We start from the raw sequence: 21,413 nt of genomic DNA on the forward strand, positions 1-21,413 counted from the left end.
CCTTTCTTCGTGTCCTTCCTTCATGAGGAGTCTGGAGGGTGGCAACACGAGACTGCGCCTTTTCTGCAGTGGCTCCCCGTTTGGAGAATGCTCTCTCCAGGAAGGTTTGTCTGGCACCTTCATTGTACATCTTTTGTTGCCAGACTGGAGTCACATGCAGCTCAGAACAAAGAGGCAGGCAGTTCTTAACTATTTATTCAAGAAAACGGCATATGACTCAGCAACACTTTCCATTGGGTCTTTTATCTTTTTAAAAGTTTTTATTTGTACTTTTAAAATGTATACATTTGATTAGTTATTCCAGAAAACAGCATACAACTCAGCAACATTTCCTGAATGGTCTTTTCTTCTTTTTTATAGTTTTATTTATACTTTTCTAATTTATACATTTCATAAGTTTTACAGTCATTTTTATTTTTCAAAAACTGACTTCCTTCCCCCTCCTTCTATGGTTCCTTAAATTTACTTTTTAATATCTTCTGCATATCCAAATCCATTTAATTTCCTCTTTTAATTATCTACTTTAAATATATATTCTTATGAAATTGCAGGATGTTACAATAATCCTGCCAATGTTTTTAGATGTTTGAAATTTATCTGTAAATATTCAATAAACCATTTCAAAATACTTTTATAAAAAGTTTGTTATGATGGTTTCTTATTCTTCCGGTAAGTTTTACCATTTCTGCATATTGCATTAGATTTTGTATCCATTTTTCATTTGCAGGTACTTCTGCTTCTTTCCTTTTTTAGGAGATTAGCTGCTGTAGTTGCATACATAAATAATTTTGTGTACAATTTAGATATTTCTGTCCTTATCATTCCCAAAAGGTCCTTGGCTTCTCCAGCAGCCTCAGAATCTGAACTGCTCCCCTTCACCGACTCTCCCTGCTCACTAAACCCTGTTGCCCCTTCAGCATCCAGCCCCTCATTGCAGTCTTCTTCCTCTGAGCTCTCCTCAGTCTCCCATCACCAATCCCCTGGCTCTGAGCCTTCCCCCCCTGGGGGTTCCCTGGCTGGTGCTTCCCACCAAACTGCCCAACCAGTCCCTGACACTCTGTAGCCAATCCCAAATGAGAGCAGATCCAAGCATGAAATGTGCAGAGTTGAATAGTCAGTGTTGTTTCCCCTATTCTATGTGCAGCCCTTTTCTCTGCCATTCTAGCTCCACTCTTTCCTGGGAGATGCCCAGTTTTACAATTCTTCAATGGACGGAGTGTATTTGGATGAGAACGGGGAACTGGCAGCTGACTTGGACATTGTGAACTGGGTGGTGTTTCCAAATCGGTCCCTTCTTAGAGAGATCATTGGGAGCATCAATAGGCAGAAATCCCTAGACCTAAAGTGCACCAAGGACCAGAATGCCACTGTGTGCCCCAAATGGCTCATCAAGGTGGGGAAGATAATTTGTTTCATTTTATTAGATTTCCCATCCGTTAAATTCAAATCATGCCATCATGTTTTGTGTCGCACTGCCTTCAAATGCTTCCTGCATTCCTTGAAAATCTAACTGTGGGTCCCTGTGAAACTCTGTATATGCATGAATCAGCTGCTATGGGAGTGTAATTTCAAGGTGGGTAACTAGATGATGCAGCCACTGGTTTTCCCCTTCCCCTCTCATATTTAAACCACTAAAAATCCATAAGATAGTGTGGCTTTTAGCAGCCTCAGTGCTGGCAATATTTCCTGAACTGCTCCTGTAAATCCATGTTCTATGGAACAAGTTCCAGAAAAGTGTGCAATAGATTTGTTTGCAAAAAGAGATGGACTCCTAACTTTAACCCTTCTAGGAAATTTAACTATGGATCTCAAATGAATAAAGTGTAGCTACCTCTGATTAATACAGTGATCATGACACTTTATCATGTACAAGAGGGGAAACTGAAACAGAGCTGAGCAAGAGGGGAAAGGAAGCAGAAGGAACTAGGGTTTGGATCAAACAGGGAAACATTCTCATGAGAGGTTTTGCTGCAATAAAGTAGTGTATAAATATGGCTCAAAACAATTAAACAAAACATTGTTATCATCCTTAACACATCAGCCTTAACATGTTTCCCTTGATGCCCGTTTATGCTCAGCCCCTGCCTACTTCCAGGTGTGTGGAAAGTTGCCAGCCTGGATTCTTCAAGGTAGTTCAGGAAGGAATGCTGCTCTGCTGCTATGACTGCGTTCCCTGTGCGGAAGGAACAATGGCCACTCAGGAAGGTGGGTGACACCAGCAGAAAGACCTGCCCTTGGGGAAGAGGACAAAGGACCTTTCGGGTGTCCGGGGTTTATTAAAGGGGAGTTCTAGAACTGATGCACTGCTACAACCAAACTGGGCATTTCCCCCATTGGGTGTTCATACATGCTGTATTGACACATTGAATGACAATTAGAAATCCTGAGATACGGGAATTTGACATTACTTTGACTGTTAGTCAAACTTGGCACAAGAGACACCATGAACTCCCAGATGATTGTCAGGCACAAATGTTTCATATAGTTGAGTCCAACAAGGTCCCTTTTGAGTGTCATTTTCCTATCCCGTAATATTATTAATACCAATAATTGCTCTCCCTGGTTGTGCACAATGGTTTTTATATTTTCTTTTAGTGAGGAACATTTTGGTATTACCTTTTGTTAAGGAAAAGCAGTAAAGTTGTTATTCCTTGTGTTCTTTCCAGATGCAGAGCATTGCACCAGGTGTCCAGAAGATCAGCATCCAAACAAGAACAGAGATCAATGTTTCTACAAGATCATCACCTTCCTGGCTTATAAAGAACCTTTGGGGATCTTCCTAGCTTCCTTTGCCCTATTCTTATCCTTAACTACATGTGTTGTGCTAGGAATATTCATTATATTCCGAGAAACTCCCATAGTCAAAGCCAACAACCAGAACCTCTCCTATATCCTCCTCAGCTCCCTCCTGCTTTCCTTTTTGTCCTCCTTCCTCTTCATTGGAAGACCAAGGACAGCCACCTGCCTTCTCCGACAAATGGCCTTCAGCATCATCTTCTCAGTTGCCGTCTCCTCTGTGTTGGCCAAAACCATCACTGTGGTGCTGGCCTTCCTGGCCACAAAACCAGGAAACAGGGTGAAGAGATGGCTGGGAAAGAGTCTGGCCAATTCCATTGTCATTTCCTGTTCCATTGTCCAAGTTGCCATCTGCATCTTCTGGCTGGGAATCTCTCCTCCCTTCCCAGAGTCTGACATGCATTCCCAGCCCAGAGAGATCATCCTGCAATGCAATGAAGGGTCTGTTGCCATGTTTTATGCTGCCCTCGGCTACATGGGCTTCTTGTCTACCATCTGCTTCACAGTGGCTTTCCTGGCCAGGAAGCTGCCTGGGGCCTTTAATGAAGCCAAGCTGATCACCTTCAGCATGCTGGTCTTCTGCAGTGTTTGGGTCTCCTTTGTGCCCTCCTATCTGAGCACAAAGGGGAAATACATGGTGTCCGTGCAGATCTTCTCCATCTTGGCTTCCAGTGCTGGGCTTCTGGGCTGCATCTTCTTTCCCAAGTGCTACATAATTGTACTCAGGCCTGATCTGAACACAAAGGAGCATCTGACAACAAAAGTTGGTTCTTAAATGACTCATTTTCGACAACTGTTGTCCAGCACAGTAATGTTTAAAAATACATACTTACCTTGCAAATGTAGCTTCTTAGATTTAAAAGCATGTTTACGGCTCCTTTTCTGATGGTTACTTTTCAAACCTTTAAGAATTGTCAAAATGTTTACATTTTATTTTTAATTGTCCTATTTTAACTTGGAAAGCTGAATGTCTTTCTCTTAAAATTCAGGCTCTTTGGCACTTCCTGCATTTCAATATATTGATTTAATAGGAAAATTGATTGGGACTGCTAAAACAAATAGAGGAGAAAAGTGTAATTGAGTAGTGAAATATTTTGTTTCAGGAACAGTTAACAGAGGGCACAGAAACATTATTTACAGATTATTTACATTATTTAAAGCATGCTGAACTTTGAGATATGAATTGTTCTTCATTGTACATACAATTAATATCTGTATTTTCCTTCACAAACATTATGTTAAAAATACTGAGATAATTGTGCCCTGATAAATCTGTTGCTCTTCACGGTGTCTCAGGACTTAGTTGCTTTTGAGCTGGTGAGAAAGAGTGCTGATTTTTTCCCTTCTTCTTCATTTCTTTTGGGAAATATCATGGCAATGATAGTTAGATGAAGGAAGTAATGGAGAAAGGAAGATCATTTCTTCCAGAAAGCCCAATGCCCTTTGATAGTGACTTGAGATAACTGCTCATGGTACATCCTCTCATCCCATTTGCTTTGCAGCTACAGTGGTGCCCCGCAAGACGAATGCCTCGCAAGACGGAAAACTCACTAGATGAAAGAGTTTTCCGTTTTGGAGGTGCTTCGGAAAACGAATTTCCTATGGGCTTGCTTCACAAGACGACAATGTCTTGTGAGTTCCTGTTGGTTTTTTTCCCTTCCCCCCGTTTTTCTAAGCCGCTAAGCCGCTTATCAGCTGATCCGATCAGCAGATAAGCCGCTAAAAGCCACTAAAAGCCACTAAAAGCCGCTAAAAGCCGCTAACAGCGCTAATAGCGCTAATCCGCTAATCTGTCAATGGGCTTGCTTCGCAAGACGAAAAAACCGCTAGACGAAGAGAATCACAGAACGGATTATTTTCGTCTTGCGAGGCACCACTGTATTTTGCAGGCTTTGCTATATATTCTAAAACTTCTTTGAGCAGAGGTAACAAGATGGGAAGTGCAGCCTCTCTAGTCTCAAAGCCACTGTCAGCTCCTTTGGGGGTGGGAATGCAAACCATATCCAGCATGCGTTCCTATTTGACTCTGGCTGGAGTTTCTCCTGCTGCTGCTCTTTTTCCACTACCATGATGAGTGGGAGGATTCTCCCCGCTTCATCTGGGATGTCTCAGATTCTCTGTAGCTGAAGCTCTGTCTCCTGACATCTTTAGACATGGCAGAACTTGTCATAGTGGAAGGAAATCCACCCTAGATCAACTCCAGTTGTCCCTCTGGCACATAAGAGGCAGGGGAGAACTGCTAAAATAAACACACACAGACACATTTAATCTATAGATAACAGGTGGTGGGAAGACCTAGATTGTGGAGGGTGGGGACAAGGTCTCACTATCCTGGACACCCTCCGTGCAAGGGGATCAAAAGAGATGCTCATTTGGACTCCCAGTGGAGCATGGCAAACTGGAAAGAGTCCATTGCTAGCTCATCTGCCAGCATGGATAATTATTTGGTGATAAAACTTGGTCATAATATCTGGTAGGGTCAATGAGAGATGTATAGGCAAGCCTAAGAAGTTCTGAAGAGACAATCTCCCATCAATATCAAGAGGAGTTTAAACCTCCAAAGACATTGGGGGGGGGGCTTCCTAGAAAGGTAGCTGACATGTCCCTCATTCCAGGACTAATCAAGGACCCCGATATTGTGTTGATAGGCCTACTTACTATATAACCAAAGTGGCCTTTTTGCTAGACCTCCTTCTGAAATGAATGAACCCTCCTACCAGTTTTTCCAGTTCTCCAGAACCACCCAAGGCTTATGTTTCTAAAGGGAAGTCTTCTTTCTGCACATAACTGTTAGTCTCTTTCTGCACAAAGGTATACCCTCTCAGGGTATTCAGCAAAGCCAATTAGTTCGCATAGCAGAGTTGGGATGTTAATACCCTATAAAACCCTGAAAAATAGCTGGGTTTGAGACTTCTGACTGACTAGCTCCATTTGAGTCAGGACTGTGCCATAGGCACAGAAAGCAATACCAACTGAGAGTGCCCATGAGCATGTGCAGAGTACCTTCAGCTCATCCCTTATTTGCTCTTGTAAAGCTTATATAAATGTACTGCTGATCCAGGAATGATCCAGAAAGATTAATGGGTTATATGTAAAATTGAGTTATAATGGCTGGATTTTAATTAGGACAAGACAAGAAAATACCAGTAAATCAAGCAACACAGTAAGCTGTCTTGGGATAACCTCAAATGTAGGAAAATAAACTAAATTTTATCCTAGAAATTCATGTATGAAATATTCATCACAGAACAATCAGTTACATTCCAAGCTGCAACATGACAAGGAAGGAGACGGGGATCCTTTTGAGGGGGGGCAACACAGAAATATTATCAACAATGAAAGTAATCCTAATAATTTCCTAACAATTCTGATGTGCTCCAAGGTGTTTCAGGGCAGAGAAAAAAGTATCTGATAGTAGGCAAATACACAACAAAAGGCACAAACAGAAAAGGATAACAATGCAGTGTGTCAGGGGGGAAATTTAAGCTACAAATGCAGAGAAAAAGGTTCTCTTTTCAAATAACAACCTTGCTGTAGATCAAATAATTTATGCAGGACAAAAGAAAGGCATTTAAGAAGAAGAAGAAAAAGTCTGACTACCAACAGTTTGAATAGGCAAATAAGTGTGACTGGTTATTTGTGAACCCCACGTAAATATGAGCAGCATAAAGACTAGCATGGTTGGTCAATAATATCGCGGGATAAGCCTGTGATGAAGCGATGTACAAGCTTATGCCCAAAGGACCTATGGCCATTGCAAAGCTATTATGACTTCAATTTCAACATTCATGATTTATTTGACAGGAAGAAAGATTTAAATCTAAGAAGCTACATTTGCAAGTATGTCTGTGCTGGATGACAGTAGTCGAAAATGAGTAATTTAAGAATCAGCTTTTGTTGTCAGACACTAGATGTTAATCATCAAATCAGTTGCATAGCACAAGATCATGCACCATCCTTTGATTTGGTCATTAGATCCTCCTTTGTATTCAGATCAGGCCAGACTACAATTATGTAGCACTTGGAAATGAAGATGCAGCCCAGAAGCCCAGCACTGGAAGCCAAGATAGAGAAGATCTGCACAGCTACCATGTATTTCCCCTTTGTGCTCAGGTAGGTGGGCACAAAGGAGAGCCAAACACTGCAGAAGACCAGCATGCTAAAGGTGAGCAGCTTGGCTTCATTGAAGGCCCCAGGCAGTTTCTAGCTAAGAAAGTCACTGTGAAGCAGATGGAGGCCAGGAAGCCCATGTAGGCAAGGACACCATAAAACATGGCAACAGACCCTACATTGTATTGCAAGGTGATATCTCCAGCCTGGAAGGTCATGTCAGACTCTGGGAAGGGTGGAGAGATTCCCATCCAGATGATGCAGATGGCAACTTGGACAGAAAATGACAATGAAGTTGGCCAGACTCTTCCCCAGGCATCTCTTGATTGTGTTTCCTGGCTTTGTGGCCACGAAGGCCAGCACCACAGTGAGAGGTTTTGCCTATACAGAAGAGACAGCAACTGAAAAGATATTACATCTATTCTATGGTTAGCAGATTCAGATCCATTGAGTAACTGAGCTTGTAGGGAAGGGAGGGTGAATGTTCAGGACGTGGGTGTTGGTGTTACAACTGGGGTGTTAGTTGCAAGTGTTTTTTGCTGATATTTTGGAGTGCGTGTATTTTTCGGGGGTTAAAGTTTTTTAGTTTGAAGTAAACTACTAACTACTTCAGCTGCTCTAAATCTTGACTCAATATTTCTCTGGCACAGGATCTTCTGTGCACCAGATTTCTCTCCCCAGGGCCCCAGCACAGTGCAATGAATGACACTGTGCTGCTTTTTATTCAGACGTTTAGACAATTACGAAAAATATTGCTTGAGTTCTGGGGAGAATAAATCACTATGATTCTGATAATTATGTGGAAAACAAAGTTCACACTACTTTGCTGGTATTCATGGAACATTCAAAGAGTATGTTGTCATTTAAAGGTCAAGCTGACCTTTGACCCCCCCCCCAGCCAACCCAGGTAAAGACCAGGGAGCCATTTCTGTGCATTCTTGTTCTCATGTTTTCCTCCAGGTCTGCACCTGTCCCTTGAGCCACACAGAGACTCAGGTGATGTATCTCCCCCTTATAATTATTCTTATTCTTGCCAAATCACCAGGGATTGAGACAAATCAGCCAAACATCAGAATCAAGGTTAAAGTGAGGTAATTTATTGCACTGTGCCTGAAACGTTTCTTGCAGAAAATATACCCTGTGTCATGGACCACTTTTCTTGTCCAATCCTCAGGGCTCGGATTAATCATGAGATTGTAAGAGCACCCAAAGTCCATCCATTGAATTTTTAAGTATACCTTTTCAGCTGTTTCTGGGTGAGCCAACTTTTGTTAGTGCGTCAACAGATCCCTCTTCTCTGTTGATGCAATAACAAAGTCTATTGTTTCAAGGACTTTTCTTTATTCTCCTTCTGATTCCCCTTGAGCCTTTGTCTAAGTTTTTTCTCCTACAAGCCCAACTTCCAGGTTCTGTGACACAGTAGTCATGGCTTTTCCCATAAGATCTTTCTTCCAAATTGCCCTAAACAATTGGCAAGCTGGTAAGAAGTATGGAATACACACCCTACACCACAAATGAGAAGTGACTGGTTCCTGTCTTCATTTTCACTGGAAGCCCTGCCCAAACTCTGGATCATGTTCAGCTATAGGATTCCCCAAATTGAATATGTTAGAGTCTCACTTCAAACATTGGGGGGGTGTGTGTCAGATTGTGGCCACTCTAAGCAACTATTTCACTCTAAGCAACTAGAACGGTCTCCCTCAGGAGGTTGTGGACTCTCCTTCCTTGGGTGTTTTTAAGCAGAGGTTGGGTGGCCATCTGTCATGGATGCTTTAGCTAAGATTCCTTCATTGCAGGGGGTTGGACTAGATGCCCCTTGGGGTCCCTTCGAGTTCTATGATTCTATGATTCCCCTGCAATCCTAAGTAATGGGTTAGAGTTCCTCCCAACATTAAATGTGACCCCATAACTCCTATTTTTGTTCAACAGCCCAATGAATGTGAAGATTATATTTGGGGAAGGTTGTGCGATACCTCTATGCCACCCTCTCATTGTTCTTGATCATAAAGTTCAGAGTTTCCCTGGCCTTCTGTGTGGCCCTTTTTACTTCCCTTTCCATGTAGGGGCCCAATCACCATGTTTTTAGTGCTGGTTGTGACCATTCTGTGTGACCATTGCATCAATTCTGAACATAAAGAATGGGTTTTGATTTTCACTGATCTTTCATGTAGGCCCTGCACCCTCCTTTTGGTTCAAGAGCCCATTTAATAAAAAGGTTAGTTTTGGTGGGTTGTGCTGCATTTAAGTAACTCATCATAACTGATCTGAAGTACCGTATTTTTCGCCCTATAGGACGCACTTTTTCCCCTCCAAAAATGAAGGGGAAATGTGTGTGCGTCCTATGGGGCGAATGCAGGCTTCAGGAGAGCCCCGTCGCCAGCCCCGCAAACTCGGGGGACAGCAGGAGGCGCAGCGGGCCTTTCCCGCTGTCCCCCGACTTGGCTAGAAGGCTGGCGGAGGGCTTTCCCCTCCTCCAGCCCCGCAAGCTCCCAGAGCGATGCCAAAGCTGCACGCAGGTTCGGGATCGCTCTGGGTCCTGTTCTGGGGGCTGGGGGAGGGAGAAGCTCCGCTTTTCCCCCCCCCCAGCACCACAAGCTCCCAGAGCGATGCCAAAGCTGCCAAAGCCCGAGCTTCCCCAGCCCCGCGCCTGGGGGGGGGAATAATTTTTTTGCTTTATTTCCCCCCCCAAAAAATCTAGGTGTGTCCTATGGGCCGGTGCGTCCTATAGGGCGAAAAATACTGTAATGGGTTTGGGCTTCCTCCTAACCTTACATGTGGGCCCTGAAATGCATTTTTGATATAAAGGCCCAGTGAAACTAAATATTTTTGGAGTGTCATGCAACTATGAGCCCAGCCTATTGACTTGGTCCTAAACAAGAGGTTTCATGTCTGCCAAGTCATCTATGGGGCCCTGGAAACCTGAGGGGCCCCCATGATGAATATAGTGCTTTGGGATGTGTTGTAACCTCTCCATGATCCAATTCCATTATCCATAATTCTGAGGGGAAGGATTTCTTCTCTGTACCCTTTCAGGACCCATATGGAAGTTTGAGACTCAAAACCATTTTGGGGAGTGTTGGGAGGTATCTGATGGTGGGGTAGACAGGTCACAATACAAAATTCAATGCAATCCACTCAACCATAAATCTCAGAAAGTGACTAGATATTTCTGCAGCCATTCAATGCAGGCCTCATCCTGCTTCAAAGGACAGACGTGTGCCTAGAAAGTGTGGGGCAAATATAAGTAGAGTGTTACCTCGAGTTAAGTACTCAATTCATTCTGGAGGTCTGTTCCTAACCTGAAACTGTTTTTAACCTGAAGCACCACTTTAGCTAATGGGGCCTCCCGCTGCCGCTGCACGATTTCTGTTCTCATCGTGAAGCAAAGTTCTTAACCTGAGGTACTGTTTCTGGGCTAGCGGAGACAGTAACCTGAAGCGTATGTAACCCAAGGTACCACTGTATAGATTATAGCCATTGGAAATGACCGCTCCACGCTTAAAACGGGGGGCACCCTTTGCGTGGCCACATCATAGTGTATTGGGCGGCCATCCATGCCACCACTGGTCCAGGTGGAGAACAACTGGGTCTGCAGCCAAAGATCTCCATTTCCTGGTTCAGACAACCTGGAATGCGGTGGGATGCCCTGCTCCCTCGGTTGCGTCACGAATTTGCGTTCCGCCACCCGCCAAACACGGTTGTGCTCCACCTCGGCGAAAATGACTTAGTCGTGCGTAAAAGCATCATTCTGATCAAAACAGCGATTGCAGACCTGGAAAGCGTACACGCCACTCACCCCAGTATTACGATTTTCTGGTCTGAACTTCTGCCACGCTTGCATTGGCGGGGCATCATCAAACCCACTAGACTTAATTACACTGTGGAAAAAATCAATAGGGCAGTGCGCTCTGCAACCACTCGCATGGGAGGTCGGGTCGTGAAACACCCCAACATTAAAGTTTACATGCAGGAGCTATTTCGGCCCGATGGCGTGCTCCTATCGGAACTTGGTAACGAGCGTTGGCTGAGCGACATCAGGCATGGCCTGATTGACTGGTTGGAGGATGGCAAAGGGGCTTTTCAGATATAGGTAGTCTTGGCGGCAAGACCGCAATCTTTGCGGTCTCGGGTGGCGGTATCAGGCCTTGGGCAGAATCCTTTAGTCCATCTTCCTCTTTGCGGCGGCAATACCAGGGTTCCCCATAAAAGGGGTTTCTGAAGGGAGGCTTTGACCGTACGCCGAAAGGTCGTCCTTGCTCTCCCCTGCAGCAGCAGCATAACGGGGGCAGCTATCCCCCCCCACACACACAGTGGATAACCCTGATGCTCCCTAGGTCCCCGGCTGGGGACTGGGGAGGGAAAACGCCCAATGCCTGAGCCAAGGTCTACCCACATTTGAAAGTTAATAAAGTTGTGGCCAATTTAATCCCATAGCACGTTGTTATGAGTCATTATTTCACATGACGGCGGGGACCGCGTGGGATCTGGGGACTCCGCCTGTCCACGCAATGCCCTTTTATTTCTTCTGTCAATAATTTATTTTAGTATTTTAATAATGTTTGCCTTGACAGAGTAGTAGTATAGAAATGCAGTAAACAGGCAAATATTGTGCTGGAGAAGAGATATTGCTTCCTTGTTTGTGTAGGAGCAGGATTTTAATCACACTTGTAATGTAACAAACACTATGGATAATATGGAAGGATACAAAATGTTATTATGGAATAATATGCAGTTGTAAATGTTGGGAATAGGACCCATGGAGGGGGTGAGGGGAAATCTCAAGATTCAGAGAAATCTCTTTATGTGGTTATGTAATGTGATACATTTTACTTGTAAAATCAAATAATTATTTTTTTTAAAGTTGTTTGTGTTGGTTTCCACATTCCCTTTCCAGTGCGCAGACTTGGAGTGTGACATTCTCCATGCCATGCTTCACTTTCAGACATGCTTTGAATTCAAAATTAATTCAGTACCCTCACACACCCCTCCCTTAACCAGCCGCACCCCTCTCTCCTCCTCCTCCTCCTTACCTTTGATGAGCTGCTTCTCAGGTAGCATTTACACAGAGGAGAGCTGCTCAGCTGAGTGAGAATAAGGAAGTGAAGTTATGGGAGCATTGTCTTGTTTGCTCATAAGACCTACTGAATTGCAATGAATTTTGGTTCCAGCTTCCCTGTGAGAGGGCAGCCCTCCCTCCAAGAAAATGTCAAGTGTGAGGCAGTTAGGCCTGCCCTGCCCCAAAGTGACTAGCAGTTCAAGTGAGGAGGGTCTGGCATCTCAGAGTTGGGAGCTAGATCTGGGAGTTTTCACAAACATCCCCCCCCCCACTACGCCTGCACATGAATATCCATAAATTCTTGAGGATGTTGTAGAGTTGCCGTTTGTTTCCTTTGCAATTATCAAAACCAAAGTCGTTTCCATACATCTTCTTCTACTTTGATACTTGGGGCATACCCACTGAACATTCAACATGGGTTTCTGTGGTCGTTTAATATCAGATAACCTAAAAAGATATATGGGAATGTGACTTTATCAACTGTTTATGGTGTATAATTTATGTTCTTGCCCAAAGTGTAAGGCTTAATGACTCCCAGCTAATAACGTCTGAAAAAATCTCTCTCTCCCTCTCTCTCTCTCTCTATATATATGTTACATGTTACAAAGTGAGAGTTAAATCTCTTCGTATTACCATACTTAAATATTTAATAGATTTGGAACAAATATGGAACTGATAGTCCTTAAATAAATGGGTAAGTAAATTTTCACCTATAGGCACCAATCCCAATTTGTACCAGTTAATAGAGTATTGTGAAGACATCTATCATCTGCACAAACATGGAAATAGTAAAATGAGGTTTAGAAATCATCAGAAGAATATCATCTGCATATGAAATCAATTTATATTTAACTGAATTGTGGACCACTCCATAGATCTCCCTATGTTGTCTAATAGCAGAAGCAAATATGAAAAAGCAAGGGTGAAATTGGATATGCTTGTCTAGTTCCTCTAAGTTGGGGTGCTCCCACTTCTTTGTTTCCTCCCAGAATCCAAGTGTAGGCAGTGGCGTAGCGTGGGGGGTGCAGGGGGGGGGGGCCGGCCGCACCAGGCGCAACATCTGGGGGTTAGGGTTAGGGGCGCAAATCCACAGGTTAGCGGGTGCAAATTACTTGCCTTGCCCCGGGTCCTGACAACCCATGCTACGCCCCTGAGTGTAGGATAAACAGAGTTTTTGCAAACATGTTTTTCTTCAGCCTGCACCTGCGCATGAAGCCACGTAAAGAGTTCAGGACATTTCAGAGGCCATGCTTGTTCCCTTTATAATTATCAAAATCATCAAAATCATAGAGGGGTTTTTCTTTCATCATCTTCTCAACAAAGCTCCAGAGATTTGTCCAAAGATCACCTTTGAGTCCACTCAGGGAGATATCTGAATTGTCAACAACTTAAGGCAATTAAGATATATCATCAGAGCAGAGAGGAATTAGTGCATAAAGGCCTTCTGCACCACTGACAATTTGGGTTCAGATTTAGGAGAGGTGAGTTGCTATACAAGGGTGCAAGACTGACCTCTATTCCTTCTAGATGGGAAGCCTTGGTTGGATTCCATCCACATTGTCTAATTATCTTCTAGTTCAGAGGAGCACTCACATTCAAGGAAGGTGTTGCAAGCAGGCACAGAATGGTACTGCTTCTCCTGCTCTTCCTGCCTCATGCAGACTGTGGAGCGAAGGCAAAATGCCCCTTGACTTTGGAGAGAGACTGGCTAGAGCCATTCAATTATTACAGGCCAGGAGACCACATCATTAATGGAGTCATCTCTGCTACAGGTGCGATATTTAATCCACAGCACTTCAATGAGTCTCCCTCTACCAGCTTTATCATGTAAGTCCATTTATGGCGATTTGGTTATTGCTGCTTCATTCAATATTTATCTTTATCCATCATCCTTCTGGAACTGTGGTGTATCTGAGTACTTTAGACCTTCCAGGCGGTGATGCTTTAGGCTATAAATTTTTAAATCTTTATTTTCTTTCTTTTTTACTGTTTGCACTTCTTTTTAAAAACAAATCAATAAAAATAATTTTAAAAATTAAAGGGTTGGGGGAGACCGGGGAGAGAGAGAGCAATAGATGCTCTGTGTCATTTTATGAGCCTTTAAAAACCTTTTGTGTCTTATTGTTATTTGAAAGTCTGTGTCCGTCTAATTCCATCATGAAAAATTCACTCTATTTTAGTTTTGTTTTCCAAGGCATAATGGGTCTTGATTGAACAAGGCTTTCCCACCAGTCAGGCATCATCAATTGGGGATTGGCTGTCAAAATCTGAACTTGGATCAGGGTTAGGAGGATTAAATTCTAGAAATTGAATCCAGGACTTTAGATTATCCTTAGAAGCTTGTCCAAAAAAAGAAAGAGTTGGAAGTGATATATTCACTGAATGCTGGAGGATAGGGCGGTGATATGTACATTTTTTCAGGAAAGAAGGAACAAGGTACTGGCTGCCCCTGTCTTTCTTCTTTGCCATTCAAGAGATCAACCAGGATCCCAGGCTCTTGCCCAACATCACTCTGGGCTACAATATCTATGATAACTTTTTTCATGGAAGGATAACGTATGAAGCTTTGGTAGACCTGGTCTCTTCTAGACAGGCGAATGTTCCAAACTACAACTGTGGAGGACAGAATAACTTGATTGCAGTTCTGGAAGGGGCTGACTCTGACTCTGAGAACTCCATCCAGATTTCAGGCATGTTGAGCATCTATAAAATGCCACAGGTAAGAATGGAGATGGAGGGATTATCTGGCTGTGCTTCTCAGGCATGAAAATTTGGCGTCTTGTCAGCTCAGAATGAGGAAGACATTGGATGTCAAGGGATTGAAGAAAGGAGATAAGGAATGGTCAGATGAATTGCTGTGCTCTTTTGGATATTACCTGTCCTTCCTCCCTTCCATTTGTGTCAAATGCTGATTTCTCTCTCTCTCTCTCTCTCTCTCTCTCTCTCTCTCTCTCTCTGTGTGTGTGTGTGTGTGTGTGTGTGCCTGTGCATATAAAATCAGGAGGAAGGGAACTTCCCTCATACTAGTGGCCATGCCACTAAAAATGGAATAAAGTAGAAAAGATTTCCCTGAGTGAAACTGATATTTTGTTTTTCAATTCAAAACATTTATAACGCATTCAATAAATAAAAAACATTTTAGCATTGCATAACATAAAATAGCAACAAAATTGTTGAAACTAATGTACAGTATAATACCAGTAAATTAGAAATATAAAAGCATATTTTAAAAGATGAAAACAGGAACTGAGGGAATTCATAAAGATAAAAATGGGGTCCAGTCTTATATGTCAAGAAAAGTCTGGGCAAAAAACCAACAACACACGTGTTTTTACAAAACAGATATATGTTATTTGGGAAAATAACTATTTCGGCTTTGATCCCAAACAATGCAAACCAACAGCTGATCTTTTCTTGCCAGGTCAACTACGCCTTTGGCTCCCATGCTCTGAATGACAAGAGGCAGTTCCCCTTTTTCTATCGGACGGTCCCCAAAGAAGACGCCATATACCCAGCGATTGTCAAGCTGCTCCATCACTTCAGATGGACGTTCATTGGTCTCATTGCTCCAGACACTGAAAACGGAGAGAGGTTCGTGAACACATTGACACCTCTGCTATTAGAGAGTGGAATTTGTGTTGCCATCTCACTAAGCATCCCACAACTTAATGCATACAGTGTGAGGTTCAGTGTTCCTCCATTTGAAAAGTGGGGACAAGTCCATGTATTTTTTTATTATGTAGAAACGACTTATTTCTCGCTGGGAATACGACTTGGAAAAATAATATTTGACCAGCTGGTCAAACCCACAGCAGGGAGAGTCTTCATCACAACATCTATGTGGGATTTGAGTATAGACTTCGTCAGCGTCATCAACCATGGTTTTGATTTCCAGCATTTCCACAGTATTCTTTCTTTCTCTATTGGGGCAAATAAATGGACAAAATATGACGATTTTGATGCCTTTTTCTTTGCAAGCAAGCAGTTTTGGGAGACAGCTTTTAATTGTTCCCATTTACAGAATACATTGTCAGTGAAAAGCTGGACAAGATGCAGAGAAAGAGAGGAACTGGAGGTGCTGCCCCAAGAATATCTGGAAAGACTCTTATCTCTAAACAGCTACAGGATTTACAACACTGTCCAAGCTGTGGCGCGTTCCTTAAATGCTGCATATTCCTCTAGATCTAAGTGGAGGTTGAAGGACAGTCTGGAAGTTCAAAGGCTACAGCCATGGCAGGTATTTCCTTTCCCATCACTGACATCTCTGCCAAACGTGACAATCAATTGTACAATTCCAGAATGGTAGTCTTGGAGAACTTGAGGAATGTAGTGGGGAGGTGAGATTTTGCAAACCCCTTTGTGAAGTGCCCTGAATTGTATCCTTTTCATCTCCTCTCAGATGATAGTCTCTCTGGTAACACTTCCCACAACTGACCGAACCTCTTCTTTGCCTTGCTGTGGCCCATTTGACCCCCCACCTCCTACATAAGAATTCCCTTGGGCAGGGAAGATGGTATTGCACAGGCTCTCTCTCCCATAACCTTCTTCCCTCCTGTTTAGTGTGATATTTTGGCACCAACTGAGCTCCACTAAGCTCTATCCTTTGTCCAAAGATTATGTGTGTTGCTGGAGCCTGTATTAAGTGCCTGAGCAACTCATGTTCTCATTACGATAGAGTTTAATACATGTGTACATTTGTCATATTTCTGGCTTATTTATATTCTGATTCCATTAATATGCAGAGGCAGGAAGTTTATTCAAGAAAACGGCATACAACTCAGCAACACCTCCCAATCAGTCTGGCCCCTATAGGGCAGTTGCCAGAACTGAAGGGACCTGCCTTCTGCCCTTTCTAAGGCACCTCTGACTCTGTTCCAACCTCTTCATTCTCCTGCGTGTTCTTGGTGACCAGGGAGGAGGGGAGCCTGTCTCAGCAGGAGAGAAAGAGTCCTTGGATTCTCCAGCAGCCTCTTGACCCCTCTCCTGTGCTCCCAGTCACTGACTCTCCCTGCTCACTAAACCCTGTTGCCCCTTCAGCATCCAGCCCCTCATCACAATCTTCTTCATCTGAGCTCTCCCACCACCAATCCCCTGGCTCTGAGCCTTCCTCCCCTGGGGGTTCCCTGGCAGGTGCTTCCCACCAAACTGCCCAACCAGTCCCTGACACTCTGTAGCCAATCCCAAATGAGAGCAGATCCAAGCATGAAATGTGCAGAGTTGAATAGTCAGTGTTGTTTCCCCTATTCTATATGTGACCCTTTTCTCTGCCATTCTAGCTCCACTCTTTCCTGGGAGATGCCCAGTTTTACAATTCTTCAATGGAAGGAGTGTATTTGGATGAGAACGAGGAACTGGCAGCTGACTTGGACATTGTGAACTGGATGGTGTTTCCAAATCGGTCCCTTCTTAGAGAGATCATTGGGATCATCAATAGGCAGAAATCCCTAGACCTAAAGTGCACCATCAACCAGAATGCCACTGTGTGCCCCAAATGGCTCAACAAGGTGGGGGAAATAATTTGTTTCATTTTATTAGATTTCCCATCCAATAAATTCAAATCATGCCATCATGTTTTGTGTTGCACTGCCTTCAAATGCTTCCTGCATTCCTTGAAAATCTAACAGTGGGTCCCTGTGAAACCCTGTATATGCATAAATCAGCTGCTTTGGGAGTGTAATTTCAAGGTGGGTGTTTTAGTAACTAGATGATGTGGCCACTGGTTTCCCCCTTCCCCTCTCATATTTTAACCACTAAAAACTTAAAATCTGTAAGAGAGTGTGGCTTTTAGCAGCCTCAGTGCTGGCAATATTTCCTGAAATGCTCCTGTAAATCCATGTTCTATGGAACAACTTCCAGAAAAGTGTGCAATAGATTTGTTTGCAAAAAGAGATGGACTCCTAACTTGAACCCTTCTAGGAAATTTAACTATGGATCTCAAATGAATAAAGTGTAGCTACCTCTGATTAATACAGTGATTATGACACTTTATCATGTACAAGAGGGGAAACTGAAACAGAGTTGAGCAACAAGGAAAGAGAAGCAGAAGGAACTAGGGTTTGGATCAAACAGGGAAACATAGTAGTGTATAAATATGGCTCAAGATAATTAAACAAAACATTGTTATCATCCTTAACACATCAGCCTTAACACGTTGTCCTTGATGCCCCTTTATGCTTAGCCCCTGCCTACTTCCAGGTGTGTGGAAAGTTGCCAGCCTGGATTCTTCAAGGTAGTTCAGGCAGGAATGCTGCTCTGCTGCTATGACTGCGTTCCCTGTGCGGAAGGAACAATGGCCACTCAGGAAGGTGGGTGACACCAGCAGAAAGACCTGCCCTTGGGGAAGAGGACAAAGGACCTTTCGGGTGTCCGGGGTTTATTAAAGGGGAGTTCTAGAACTGATGCACTGCTACAACACAACTGGGCATTTTCCCCATTGGGTGTTCATACATGCTGTATTGACACATTGAATGACAATTAGAAGTCTACACAGAGAGGGAGAAAATCCTGAGATACGGGAATTTGACATTACTTTGACTGTTAGTCAAACTTGGCACAAGAGGCACCATGAACTCCCAGATGATTGTCAGGCACAAATGTTCCATATAGTTGAATCCAACAAGGTCCATTTTGAGTGTCATTTTCCTGCTCTCCCTGGTTGTACACAATAGTTTTTATACTTTCTTTTAGTGGGGAACACTTTGGTATTACTTTTTGTTAAGGAAAAGCAGTAAAGTTGTTATTCCTTGTGCTCTTTCAAGATGCAGAGCGTTGCACCAGGTGTCCAGAAGATCAGCATTCAAACAAGGCCAGAGATCAATGTTTGTACAAGATCATCACTTTTCTGGCGTATGAAGAACCTTTGGGGATCTTCCAAGCTTCCTTTGCCCTATTCTTATCCCTAACCACGTGTGTTGTACTAGGAATATTCATTATATTCTGGGAAACTCCCATAGTCAAAGCCAACAACCGGAACCTCTCCTATATCCTCCTCAGCTCCCTCCTGCTTTCCTTTTTGTCCTCCTTCCTCTTCATTGGAAGACCAAGGAAAGCCACCTGCCTTCTCCGACAAATGGCCTTCAGCATCATCTTCTCAGTTGCCATCTCTTCTGTGTTGGCCAAAACCATCACTGTGGTGCTGGCCTTCCTGGCCACAAAACCAGGAAACACGATGAGGAGATGGCTGGGGAAGAGTCTGGCCAACTCCATTGTCATTTCCTGTTCCAGTGTCCAAGTTGTCATCTGCACCATCTGGCTGGGAATCTCTCCACCCTTCCCAGAGTCTGACATGAGCTCCCAGCCCAGAGAGATCATCCTGCAATGCAATGAAGGGTCTATTGCCATGTTTTATGCTGCCCTCGGCTACATGGGCTTCCTGGCCTCCATCTGCTTCACAGTGGCTTTTCTGGCCAGGAAGCTGCCTGGGGCCTTCAATGAAGCGAAGCTGATCACCTTCAGCATGCTGGTCTTCTGCAGTGTTTGGGTCTCCTTTGTACCCTCCTATCTGAGCACAAAGGGGAAATACATGGTGGCCGTGCAGATCTTCTCTATCTTGGCTTCCAGTGCTGGGCTTCTGGGCTGCATCTTCGTTCCCAAGTGCTACATAATTGTACTCAGGCCTGATTTGAATACAAAGGAGCATCTGACAACAAAAGCTGGTTCTTAAATGACTCATTTTCGACAACTGTTGTCCAGCACAGCATTAATGAAAAAAATATACTTGCCTTGCAACTGTAGTTTCTTAGATTCAAAAGCATGTTTATGGCTCCTTTTCTGATGGTTACTTTTCAAACCTTTAAGAAGTGTCTAAATGTTTAAATTTTATTTTTAATTGTGCTATTTTAACTTGGAAAGCTGAATATCTTTCTCTTAAAATTCAGGTTCTTTGGCACTTCCTGCATATATTGATTTAATAGGAAAATTGATTGGGACTGCTAAAACAAATAGAGGAGAAAAGTGTAATTGAGTAGTGAAATATTTTGTTTCAGGAACAGTTAACAGAGGACACAGAAACATTATTTACAGATATATATATATATATATATATATATATATATATATATATATATATATTTGTTTTCGTAGATTTTCACGGGTACAGGAATGCAGGTTTTGGTGTCCTCGGGTGTCTTCCCGTGTAAAAGTTGGGGTGTCTAGGCGACGTTTCGACGAGGTCTCACTCGTCATCTTCAGGCTGGTGCTTTCGGCTTCTTGTTACTGGAACAGAGCGGGATCTCAGTGTTTGAGTTCCTATAAATACTGTAGAGGGGTGTGGTGTATTGCCTCAAAAGTTCTGGGCAGAGGGGAAGTTCCCAGGCTAGTGTTCTTTTCTTCTTTTGTTCCTTAATTACTTGAGGGATATCTTGAGTGATTACTTGAGTGATATTCTGAGTACCACTTAGGTGGGTCATTAGGTGTGGATTAGTTGCTAAAGCCTTCGTGTCTTGACCTCTTGAATTTGTGAAGAGTTTTTCTGGGAAGATGGCTGTACTGCACTTAGTTGTGCTTTGGCTTGGCTTCGTGTATAGGGGCGAGCTGTGGTTTTGTGCCCTGTGCCAGCCAGATCTGTGTAGGGATTGCAGGGGGGTGCAGCATCCGGAGGTGCCACTATGGTTTGGTTACTGGATGGTGTCTGTAATTTATCTGTGGAGAGGGTCTGGGTTTGGGTCTGGTGTGGTTGATTGGTGGTGGCGTTCTGTGTGCCTCTGGATCTGGTGTCGGTTTTTGTGGGGAGGGCTAATTTCCAGATGTCTGGCAGGCGGGACGTGTCGTCACGCTTGTTCATGTTGTGAGGGTGTTTCTCTATCTCGATGGCTTCCATGATTATTCTCTTGTGGTGATGTTCCATGTTAAAGAGCAATTTGGAATCTGCAAAATTAATTTCGTGTCCTGTTTCTTTCATGTGTTGGAAAAGAGAGGAAGATTTTTCTTCTTTTTTGACGGCATTCTTGTGTTCTGCGATACGTGCATTTATTCGTCTGTTTGTTTGTCCAATGTACGTGGCTGGGCAGACTTTGCAGGGTATTTCATAGACCCCTTGGTTTTCCAACTGGATTTTATCTTTGGGGTTTCTGAGGATATTGGCTATTTTTTGGTTGGTGCAAAAGGCTGTTTTGATATTGTGTTTATGGAGGATTTTGCTAATTTTATCTGTAGTGCCCTTGATATAAGGAAGGAGGGCCATGCCATTGTTTTCTTCTGTGTCTTGGTTTTTGGGGGGTGTTTCTTTTTGGATTAGCTTCGTAACCCTGTTTTGCTGGTATCCATTGGCGATTAACACATTTGAGAGATTCTGTAACTCAGTTGTCAAGTGGTCTTTGTCAGTCAGGCGTTTGGTTCTGGAGATGAGGGTCTTGGCTACGGAGTTTATTTGTGCAGGGTGGTGGTGTGATTGAGCATGTAAGTAGCGGTTGGTGTGTGTTTTTTTCCGGTAGATATATATATGCAGGTTTTG

General features: G+C 43.4%; 1 protein-coding gene across 1 annotated transcript; it reads left to right on the forward strand.

Moving 5' to 3' along the window:
* Positions 1 to 10,537: 10,537 nt before the first annotated feature.
* On the forward strand, positions 10,538 to 19,625 carry LOC310700954 (vomeronasal type-2 receptor 26-like; the record flags this gene model as incomplete). The annotated part of the gene is made up of 7 exons (XM_083490911.1): positions 10,538 to 10,973; positions 13,624 to 13,734; positions 14,437 to 14,681; positions 15,384 to 16,199; positions 17,239 to 17,466; positions 18,141 to 18,267; positions 18,721 to 19,625. 7 exons carry the CDS (start codon positions 10,538 to 10,540, stop codon positions 19,623 to 19,625), a joined length of 2,868 nt encoding a protein of 955 aa, XP_083347037.1.
* Between the last annotated feature and the right edge of the window lie 1,788 nt (positions 19,626 to 21,413).

The sequence above is a fragment of the Podarcis liolepis genome (genome assembly GCF_965112155.1).
Source record: "Podarcis liolepis genome assembly, chromosome: 2".
NCBI lineage: Eukaryota > Metazoa > Chordata > Lepidosauria > Squamata > Lacertidae > Podarcis > Podarcis liolepis.